Raw genomic sequence first — 12,431 nt, forward strand, 5'->3', positions numbered from 1 at the left:
AACGCAATGGATGGGATCGCTCCAATAGCAAGGTCTACATTTGTGACTGTTACATAGATACATAAACGTTAGTTTTGTGTGTGTTTTCAATTTTTTGCATGTCTTTTATGATACTATAATCAACATTTTTTAATAAAATTCACTTTTAACACGTTTATTTCAAATAGTATCAATAATTTTTTCTTATAATACCTTGTAGAATAATAACTGTTTTATTATTTACCTACTTAAAAATTAGTAAAAACTCAATAAAAGCTATCATAAACTATCTTGGAGTAATGGCGAACACGGTTCGTAATTATTCCGCACGTAAGGATAGTGCCGAATAATTTGAAATGTGTACAAAAATATTTAATTTTTAAATATAAAAAAAAACTCAGTATGTTTCTTTTTGGGGCAACTGAAAGGATCTTAAGTATAGATAAATAATGTCAAATGAAAAATATTTACTCGCATAATTACACTAGATTGGACCATCGAAATCTTAAACGTTCTCCATTTACGCAGTCCAACCTATATATTTACGTAACTAGAATCGATATTTCTAATAGTTTTAAGTAAAGACGTGACTAAAATTAAGGTGTAGATAATTTGGTTGAACGATATCGAATCTTTACTTATGAAAACGTTGGATCAATTACGTGATCAGTAAAAGTGTTCTAATGTATTATTAATAAACAATATGATCGTTATCCTTTACATCTTAAAGCGTGGTTATCAATTTCCTTCTGGTTCGAAATTGATAAATAGGTTGATAACATAACTGCTTGCAACCATTCGACTATTGCTTATATATTATTAGAGAATTTCCAAGTGATGCTCTAATGCACACAAGCGTGCTGTGTCGGAACAAGTACCATTAGCGTGCGGTAAAATATGTAGATATGCTAAAATTTTTATATTTATTTTAATGTGGGTGAGAAATGTGTTCCCATCTGTTGCTAATGTAGCAATGAATATTCTACTGCCCTTTGCACTGCGAATATATTTTTTTATTATTGGCGATTTTTTGGTAAGGACGAGAACGGGTGTTAAGAATAGTTGATATAGAAATCCGAGTCAAAAGAACAAAATGTCGTATTAAAAATAAAGCTTTTGTTGCAATGTTGAAAACAATTTTAATGTTTTTATTACATTTCATTTTAATATGCGAAACTTTTTAAATAAGAGATATATTGATAACTAGCAGACCCGGCCACGCGTTGTCGTGGCTTAAAATGTATCTATTATAAATGTATAAAACTTCCCCCGTGGAGGGAATTTTAAAAAATCCCTTCTTAGTGTACATTCTCTTGACGAACCCTATTAAAACGCAATCAAAAACAAAAAAAAACACATCTAAAATAGTATAAATAGAAGCCGAGTTCTTCATGGTAAGTCTTATTCCTGTCCCACTCCCCGCGGGGAATATCGAAAAATACCTTTTTAATGTATATTCTGTTGACGTACCCTATTAAAACGCAAAAAACCGCATCTAAAATAGTATAATAGAAGCAGAGTTCTTCCTGGTAAGCCTTAATCCCGTCTATCTCCCCCGGTGGGTGGGGAATTTCGACATGTATATTATGTAAAAACTTGTGTTTATTCAAATGCAACGTTGTGTCAAAATTTCAAAGGAATCGGTAGGAACAGATGAACATTACATTTCTATTTATATAGATAGATAGAAGATGATCTGCTTTAGTTCATCCTCACAGAAAAGCATAATGCCTCACAGAAAAGCAAATTTAGGTCGTCGGAGTTAGCGCCATCTGTTGGACATAAAAGCCTTAATCCTAGATGTTATCTTTTAATTTATATGAATGTTTAACGGAATAATATATAGCCTATGTCCACCCTGAAAGTCCATTCTAAATATTGGTGAAAGAATTTTTGAAATCGGATGAGTAGTTTCGGAGATTACCTGTTACAACCAAACTTAGTTACCTCTTTATATATTAGTATAGATTACCCTGGTTATATTTATTATCCATATTGATATTTACTTGGTAATTGCTTGCAATTGCCAAATGAAAATGAAAGTTTTCAATAAAAAAAATGAAATTTAATAATTTTTTATTGTTTAATTTTCTCAATAATTGATTCATTTACGCTATAAAAATTAGTATTATTAAAATGTCACCTTTATTTTAAGTTCCATAAATATAACTCGATAACTCGTATTAAAAAGGGTTAAAGAATATTTTATTATGTAACTTACCGATTATATCATTAAATAATTTAGAAACCCAAAATTCCCTAAACGATTCTTTGTGTTTATTAGATAAAACCTATTTTAACTATTCTTATTATAAATTGGCCTATATTATTACTCGATTTACAGAATTATAATTTATTATTTTGATATGGATTATATCTAAAGAATAGATAAATGAATAATATTAAATTTGGAAACTGTCAATCAACACACCAAACAATTTTACCTTGATTTTACCTTATCTTTAGGCTACACGAAAATTTAATTAATAGAAAAACATCCGATAATTTTTAAGCATTTTGATTTATCTTCCGTCTAGTTAATGAAATTTTAATATTTTTTCGAATCGAGATTATTAACAAGCGACTGGAGTTTTTATTTATTAAAGTTGTCCGAGTGATTTCGTTAGCAGCGGCATGCTTTATTCGAAAAGTGCATAAAAGAAAATCCGAAGTGTCCATTGTATTGAGGTGAACTACACGATTACTTCAGTCGATAATAAAACATCTTAACTATTTTGGAAAGTTTATTCCGAGATTGGAAGACTTCTCTGAAAACTATAAAAGTAAATTAGTTTGAAAAAATGTACTAGAAGAATAATCTATAATAATTTAATTTAATAATAATCAAGAGAATTTAATGCAGTTATTTATATATTAGAATTAAATGTTTAAAAATATGTTAAATTTTTAATATATTTGAATTGTATTATTGTAAAAGATAATCTAAAGCAATTTACATAAAATAATTACAACTAAATAATTAATTGCATTCATTCTGTTTCACTAACTGAATTTCTTATTTATTTTTAAGGTTTACACGAAAATATATACATAATATTTTTAAAAATAAATAATTATATAATTAATTATACCGAATATCTATCTACTAAGACATTTTTCTGTCCTCTAGTCGTTAACTCTAGAGAATTTCTCGTTCGAGATCGACGAATACTCGTCGTGTAAGTACTAAATTCTAACGTTTCCGTCCTACTCCTCGGGACCATACAATAACCGCAAAAAATAAACAGAATAGAGTAAGAAGAACAGGCCCGAATTAAAACTTTTCGAAAATTTGATGACATAAAACCGTAAACGAAAGGATTGAGCGCAGAATGAACGAAAGACAATAAATTACAAGCGATTCTGGCACTGTATGCCGAGTGATTGAAGTTCGTTAGTCCTTTTTTAATGATCACGTTCATCATTAGCCTAGGACCCCAACAGATCATAAACAGGACGATCACAAAATATTAACATTTTGATAACCTGTAAAAGATACAAAATTTCATTTATAATGTCGTATATAAACTGCAAATAATGAATTTGATTACACTAACTTGTTGTCTGGCTTTCCTCACTTCCACTTGTTGTCGATGTAGACTGCACACTTTAATAGATATAGCTCGTTGCCTGGCAGAATTTAATCTTGTAGTAGGCTGATTATGCCGGCAGCAGGCATTCGAACGATTTTCACTGATTAACAAATTCGAATTACTTACTATACAATCATTTTATATATAAAAGTAAAAAAAGAAAAAAAAACGGAAATGTTCTTACCTGTTTGCCGTTCTAGTTATATTTATTATAGTTTTTGTGCTGCTCCATAATTCGCGTATGACCCAGAAATAGAATACCGACATAAAAAATGCGGGCAATGCAAAAATTGATACCAATTGATACACTGCTACGCAAAATGCTAAATAATCATCGGAATCGAAACAGTAATAAGCAGTTATACTTGTGTAATTGTTGTAATAAGTTATAGGATATATTTTCTGGAAAATAGAAATTACATAGTAAAAGAAATTATTTATAAAGCATACTTACAATAATATATTTTATTAATTTATATTTAAAATTCGTACTTTAGTGAGTAAAACTGGAATAGAAAATAACACAGCCAGCAACCAAACAATAAATAAACCTTTTCTGCACGTACTCAGAGTACAAAGACGTCGAGCCCTCATCGGGAAAATAATAACTATAAATCTAAAAAATTCAGAAATAATAAAAGTATTAATATTTAAAATGTAAATTTAATTACCGACTTTCAAAAACTATCCATAAAATATTTTTAAAACGAAAAATGATTTTTTTCCCCTCGACTTGCCTTTCAAAGCTCACTGCTGTTAAATTAAGTACAGCTGCCATACTAGATAACATTTCAAAATAGGAGCTGACTTTACATATTCCACCATCTGTGTCCCACGTTATGACAAAATATTCAATAGTTTCTAACGGGAAATAAATGAGAAGTAGGAGTAAGTCGGATACCGCCAGACTCACTAAAAATGTGCACGTATAGGATCTCGAAGGTCTCATCCCAGTCCAGGTAGCTATCACGATACTATTTCCTGTTACTCCAATGATGAAAGTTATCATGTGAGTTAAAATAATGGAGAGGAAAGAAGAGTTTATCGACAAGGGATTCAGCATATCTTCTGGATTGTCCATATAAATATAACTCTGGTCTTTGCATGGAAAATTTCCCGGTGTACAGTTTCTGTTAGACATCTGAATAAAATATAAAAATAAATTTTATATTAAATATTATTTTTTAAATCTCTTACCTTTTCACACATTGTTTGATATTTGGATTAGTGATATTGATAAAAAGAAAAATGTTAATAAATTCAACTAGAAAAAATAAATAAATATTCAATATAATTAAAGTAATATAATGCAGGAAGAATGCCTGAAGAGAGAATATTTACTTCTACCGTTTAATTTTATTTTCCGATATCATTATCCAAGATAAATATTGTATACTTTTATCGAGCGTTACTTAACTCGATGCTCACTTCCTTAATCTTTATTGATTTTAAAACTTGGATAGTGTGTGCTTTAATCGAAGTTCTGTCATTAATCTGAAGTTGTCTGTTTAAAGCCCGTGCCACCCTCTTTTGTGTACAGTGAAACTTAAAAGGATGTTTCAAAAATATCAATTGAAAATGTCGTTACCTCTTTTTAAGTCTTTTTTTCACTTAAACAGCTTTCCAAATCGATTTTTTCATTCGAAGTGGTGCCAACGTTGATGAACAGAAAAGCTCGATACAGAGAAAATAAAATTTGTTTTTTTAAATATAAATCTGTGCAAAATCTTAAATCTTAATTATACAAAATCTTTCTACTCATTGTACGAAATCTTAATTCGTAATTAATTTTAATCTGGATGATTTAATTCGATTGGTAATGAGAGTAAAACGTCATTAGTCCGATTCGATGAGAAAATATAGATTATTACTTTAAATGAAATAAACTGAAAGCTCTGCTTGAAATAAGTTATATTTTGCATATAATAAAATGAACAATAATCATAAAAATACTATTTTTCTTCTCTGAAAATATTTTATGTTCTTACATCATCCGAAGATGTTGTATTTCGAAAATACCTTTTTACCTGATAGATACTCATATAAACCGAGATTTAGTTTTCAGACCCACACTGATATATATAGGTATTAGGATATAAGGTCATTTCAATAACATATTCGATATTGTTAACATATAAAATTTATATTTTTCGAAAAAGTAAATTATGAATAATGCATTAACGCGTTCTTAGTTGAACCAAAATATCTTCTACTGACTTGCTGCAGATTTACTTTATGATCTAGACTGAATAAATTGTCTCAATATTGTAAACATTGTTTATTTTTAAAATTTCTAATTCTAAATAAGTAGCCTAAGAAAAAATCTATTAATATTTACTACATTCTGAGCCGTAGAGGTCGAGAGATGCCCGAACCTATTTTGAGACCCTCACATACTAAAAAAACGAAATAACATTAAAAACAGGTGTATTATATTCGTAAATATTAAAATTCCATTAAAAAATGGTGTTTTTCTTAATACGCAAGAATTGCAACGATATGAATAATTTGTGAAAAATATTTCTGAAGCATCATAAATGCCAAACTTGAGCCAAATGGCATTGCTGGTCCCAGCAATAGATCCTAATTATCTTTAATAAGCGAGTTACTGATTTAATTTTGATACGGGATGCAAAACTGCTCCTTTGCCGAATATGTTTTGTATTATTTTGTACTTAAAAAGTTTTCTTTCTTACTTCTGACTTCCTTATTGTAATTTACACGTTTTAAATATCCGTAGATTGCTAGTAATTTCTGAAAAATGTAGAATGAAATAAACCAATACATTTCCAAACTATCACAAACGGGTTGAGCAAAATTAACAATATGTATTTAATATAATTTAAAATGTATATATAGTCTGTATATGTTAATGTTTAAATATCATTATAAAATAATATATAGTGTATGTTACTAGAATAATATCTTTATGAAATTGTATTTTTTAGCACTGTTATTCTAAATGACGGAGTCGAAGCTATTGATACGTATTTAAAATAGGTACCATTGGAAATTCCGAAATTCAAAATCCCAATATTATTAAATTCCGATACAATGAATTCCCGATATGAAAAATCCCGACAGAGAAATTGTCTGGAACGACAAAATCTGGAAAAGTCGAAATCCCGATTAAGCCTGATTGAGAGGAAGGATTTATTTTTGTTTTTGATTTTTAAAAAATTTTAAAATAATATTTATTTTTCTACTGTTTTTTTCTATTTAGAAACGAAAAATTATATTTACTTACGAGTTCTAAAAATATTTTGTGACAAAAATGCAATTTTATTTAATTATTAATTTTTTATCTGATTAATAGTTTAATACGTTAGATATTCCGTATATTATGCGAAACTTTTATTTAATTGTATTGCAATTGCATTAATAAATAATTTATTTATTTATATTATTATCTTTTATTAAAGAATATGTGTACAAGACTGATCGAATTTACTTTGAAAATGCAGAATTCTATAAATATTAATAGTTAAGTTTATTTTAGCATTTAATTTATTTGTAAAAATATATTTTAATCACGATTTAAACTGATTGATTGAGTGAATGATTAGTTAACGCGAGCACTAGCAAATTAAAACAATATGGCCGCAATTTCGTCCATTAAGATCATGACTGACCTTCAATGGAATGGGCCAACTCTTGAGAGCTGAGAGAATGTTTTGCGACTCCTCTTACACCCGAAATTTGTTATAAAAAAAAAAGGAAGAAAAAAATATGCACATTGAGGCACGTCAGTGCCAAATCTCGCCCACTAGCCGCTAAATTTTGAAGTAAAACTTTTCTCCGAAACTAAAATCGCATAATCGAGACAGCGTGTAGGCCCTATATCAAATTTTATTGAGATTTGCTTACTAGTTCCTTCTACGGAGAACTCTGAGCATCTACTTTTTAATTATGATTACCCCGTATTAAATTAAACGTTTACCAAATTACAGTGAGCAAATCAAATTAGAACACGAAATAGCCAGAATAATAAATTTCTAATTAAAATAAGTTTGGTGCTTCTAAAACCTCGTTATTATTATATGAATGAAATCTTATTAAATAATAATGTGCAACAATCACAAACATGGTAAGATGCAGATGTGAAGAACTTGTCAAATGCAAATGATATACGGTATATATAAGTTACTGCACTTTAGAAGTGGGCTTCGAGAATATTATTGCTAGAATAGTTTGGGAAACATTGCAATAAAATGTTTATATTTATCAAAAATTTGCATTGTCGGGATTTTGTTGTAACGGAAAATTTTCTATGAGAATTTCATCATGTTTAAATTTTGTGTGATATTTAACTGATATGCCTCTTTAAAAAAAAAAAGTTCATATCGTGCTTAGTTTTGTTTTCCTCCCTTTTGATAAATTCACCTTTCTGTGCAGAAATAAATAAAATAAATACATAAATTTCTTTACAGAATTACATTATTACACGACCACAAGTAGCCATGTGGATAAAACTTCTAAACGCCGGTGACGGCAGATGGTCAAGCATCTAAAGTGGCAGCCTATCTCTTTGGGGACCCGAGATTGAATTCCGATGAGTCGAAAAACCCCACAATTTCCAGAGATTGGTCCTGGTCCGAAAGTCTTCTGGATACGTCTGACTTCACCCCTCACCACCCGACCGCCTATAATGGACTGGCTAAAAAGGCCCTCTTAGGGCTCACAAACAGATAGAGTTAGAAATAAATAAATAAAAAAAAACTAAAACACTAGTACAGTAGAGCGTCGATAAGTGGAACGTCGGTAAGTGGAATGGCCGGAAAGTGGAACGATTTTCAGTCGGACTGTGTCGTGCTGAATCGAATGTTTTTGATACTAAATTTACTTCTAAAGTATAATTTTCATGTTTTTTATATTCTTTAATATATTTATTTTGTTTGTACAAAATGCAGAAATAATTTTTAACGATACGGTAGCCTCGATGATTATTATAAAAATTTTCGTTAGGCTTAAAATCGACGAAAATTCAACGCGAAGCGACACGCAACGGAGAAAAATTCAACAGGAAGCGATACGCAACGGAGAAAAATTTGAACATCGGACAGGTTAATGTATTTTTTCGTACAAAGTCGGAAACTGGAAAAAATTAACTGGAAGGACCCCAGTCCCCAATTGGTTCCACTTATCGACGCTCTACTGTAGTCGTAAGTTCGCCCCTCATCAACGCGCTGGACACGTGTTTTTCGGGTTATTTTTCGCGTTTGTAACACCTAAATAAGGAGTCAGTTTCCCCAAAAAAATCTTCCCGGAAAGCATCCCACCTCGGCAGATCATCCGTGAGTGTCGTAGCCATGTATAAACAATAACATTTTCATAAAACATAAATGTAATTTATTAAAAAATATAATAAAGGATTTTTTCATTTCATGAACATCAGTCTAATTTCATTAACGCGCTATCATTACATTATCTTTCTTTTTAGTAAAGTAATTTGAAAATTCTGATTTTAAAAATAATACGATTTAGATTAAAATTCAACTTTAAATCTCGCTTCTAATATTAACAAATAAAGCGTTTATTCTTAATATTCACTCGAAGAAAAATAATTTTTAAATTTTATTACCTTTTAAAAATTTTAATTAAGAAAGTGAGTATTTGAGTGGAGGGGGAAAATCCATTAGCAGATGCGAATGAAAAGGAATTTCGTATCTGTTCTAATCAATCTTTTCTTAAAGCAGCATCGCAGGAATTAAACTGTCAAGAACAGGAGCGAAACCTTCAAAAATATCCAGCTATTTTATCAGAATGCATCCCTACGATTGCTTTATTCCAAGCAAACAGACATCCCGTCGCTATATTAAAAACACAATAAAAAAACTGAAACAAATATTTCCAGGAAAAAAAAATCACCATTCGATACCCGAAAATCGGTTTAATTATATTTTTCTACATGATATTAAAATGTGAATTATGAATTATTAACTAATTTTGAAGCGATAAAAATGAAAATATACAGCATTGAAAAGTATTCTCACGATTAGCTTTTAGAAATTGTAATGTAGATAAGAAAATTCAATTAAATTTATATTCGAAATTTCAACTTGTTAAAATAAAAATAAAAATTAAAAGCTCAGAAGTATAATCAATAGTAATGCAATAGCTGTGAAAAATAATCATTTATTTACTTTATTTTCATTTCAGACAAAATCTCTACGTCAAATCTTTCGAAAATAAACAGGGAAGAATTATTATCACGTTCTAATTATTTTTGCAGCAATTTAATTATCTTCAAATAATAACAGCTAACTCATAGAAAGACATTGGCCATTAACTTTTTAAAATATTTTCTAATGAAGAAAATAACAACCATTAAATGCTTTCGGAATAATTAAATAATTAATTGAATCAATAAATTATTTTGAGATTATATAATTAATCTATGTCAAATTTATTGATAGCTCTTAAGCGTATTAATTTACATGTTAAATTGTTACACGGTATCTTGCATCTGTGACTGAGTAGAAAATCGAATTTAATGTCGTTTTAGCGTAATTCTTTCCCGAAAAACTTAAGAAACTAAATTAAAATAAGAAATATAAAATTTTTAAAATCATTTCTATAAATAAATGTGGCCTGTGGCCTTTGATATGTAAATCTATTTTGTATCTTATAATACAGAATTTTTTAAATATTTCCGATGAAGCTTTTCTTATGTTTTAAAAATAAAAAAAGTTTATCAGAAATTATTTTTTAAATCTTTCAAAATATTTTTATTTATTTACAAAGCAAGAAATTTATTGGGCTTCAATTTTGAAATTGCAGCCCAATAAATTTTTTCCATCTGTCTGTCTGTCCTTCCTTAATCTCGAGAACTGGAGTAAGTAGATGAAAGTTGAAACGAGATAGGGAAACCTTTGGGGCAGGAGACTCCGATTAATTATATAGAAACGTCTAATTTAATTTAAATATTATCTCCAGAACGGAGTTAGATGACCGGCATAACTCTATGTTGAGCAGGAGGTGCGTTGAACTACTAAAATCGAGAGCGTATATTTAAAAATATGACTGAAAATTTTGTTTGTTAATTGTTTAAAAACATTTTTTGTTTTCCAACTTAAATTATTTTTTAAGTTTTAAATATATCTTTTTTTTAATCATAAATTAAAATTAAAAATATGAAATGTATAATTGTCCAAGTGAAATTCTACTATAAATATCAAAATTCTTGGAAAATTTCGAATACGGATTTTGCATATAACTTATTACACATTAAAACTTTTATTCCATATTTGCATTATTCATTTTTATAACTTTTTAATGTAATTTTATACCAAATTTTATTCCGTTACGTTAAATTTAAATTTGAATATCTTTTTTCTACAATTCTCAACAGGGATCTGTTTGTACAAATATTTTTCTAGGCAGATTTCGATGTTTGTATTCCAAAGCACTTTCTAGCTTTGGTTTATTTACGTCTCCAGTTGACAAAAGTTGTTTTGTTAAATTGACTCATATATTTGAAAAGAAAAAAAAACTAAACTAGATTATATTTTAGTAAGAATATACTTAAATATATAAATTAATGATATCTATCTTAGTCAATAAATTTAAAGGATTTCTTTTAAACTGAAAGTTAAATTCTGGTGTTACCGTATAGAAAATTATAGTTTCAAATTTTGTTTATGTATTGTAATATTTTTTAACGTCACAAACGATTTTGAAATTTGATCTGTTTCATCTTAAAATGACTTTTGTCCATATCCAATTCTGATCAATCAGACTTGATAAATTTCTTTTTTTCTTATAAAATTTTACTTTCGCTCCAATTTATTTTTGAAAAATATGGAGTAATTTTTTACCAAATGGAATATATTCTTTTTCTTTATAAATTTATTAATATTTGACATAAATTGTTAAAGATTCACAAAATTAAAGTCTGTACATTATAAGTATTTTTACTTAATTAAATTATTTTATTTTTTGATATTATAATTCATACGTTTTGTAAATTAAAATTTAAAATCAGAAAGACTAAATTTAATAGTTTTTACTAGATATTTTTTGATTTTAATAATTCAGATCTAATAATAAGTTTGGAATAATCAATAGCTCAGTCACATTTAGATGACAATGTACAGTACAGTACAGTAATTTTGCTTCATTCCATTGGATTTTATACAAGTCTGCTTGCTTAAAAATGAATTAAATGAGATATAAAGAAATGATCCCATGTAGAATATTGATTTGTTTAATAATAAAACCAATTACAATCGAACTGCTGAATCAAATGCCAAATATTTGTTAAAATTTCGATTAGTCTGTGATAAATTCAGTCTGAAAATCTTTTATTTATAATTATTTCTAAACATTATAACTTTTTAATCTATTTTAATAGTAATTAAGTAGTTTCGTAATTATTTCAACTTTATCTTTGAATTAATAAACAGTGTCATTCATGCAATTTTATTATTGTCTAATCAAGAAAGTAATTTTGAATAATTTATTGTGAATTCTTCAAGTTCAGAAAATCAATTAAATGTTGAATAATTATTGTCTCATTTCTTTCAAAAAATGCTACCAATTTAAATTACATTTTTAGAATAATTTCATTTAAACAAAATTATAAAACAATTTCAGTAATTAATACATAGGCTAATTTATTTTAATGATTAGCTTTAAAACAAATAACTTAATTCATTTTCTTGAAACTTTATTAATTGTTTTATTGCAAATTTGTAAAATTACTGTTATAATAATTATTTGTGTATATAAATTCGGTAATTTTGTAAAAATTTTATATCAACACAAAATGGATAGGAAGAAAATTATTTTTTAAAATGGATTCACAAAAAATATATATATAGAGAGAGCGAATGTGAGGAAAAACATGCGTGATAGAGA

General features: G+C 27.9%; 1 protein-coding gene across 1 annotated transcript; it reads right to left on the reverse strand.

The window, feature by feature from the left end:
• Window positions 1–3,077: 3,077 nt before the first annotated feature.
• On the reverse strand, window positions 3,078–4,184 carry LOC136975929 (uncharacterized). Its single transcript, XM_067271095.1, has 4 exons — window positions 4,065–4,184; window positions 3,757–3,974; window positions 3,537–3,672; window positions 3,078–3,465 (listed from the first exon to the last, which is right to left on the reverse strand). The coding sequence occupies exons 1-4, from the start codon at window positions 4,164–4,166 to the stop codon at window positions 3,409–3,411; spliced, it is 513 nt and encodes a 170-aa protein (XP_067127196.1). The 5' UTR covers window positions 4,167–4,184; the 3' UTR covers window positions 3,078–3,408.
• Between the last annotated feature and the right edge of the window lie 8,247 nt (window positions 4,185–12,431).

The sequence above is a fragment of the Centruroides vittatus genome, unplaced genomic scaffold (genome assembly GCF_030686945.1).
Source record: "Centruroides vittatus isolate TY-2023 unplaced genomic scaffold, ASM3068694v2 contig_391, whole genome shotgun sequence".
Classification (NCBI taxonomy): domain Eukaryota; kingdom Metazoa; phylum Arthropoda; class Arachnida; order Scorpiones; family Buthidae; genus Centruroides; species Centruroides vittatus.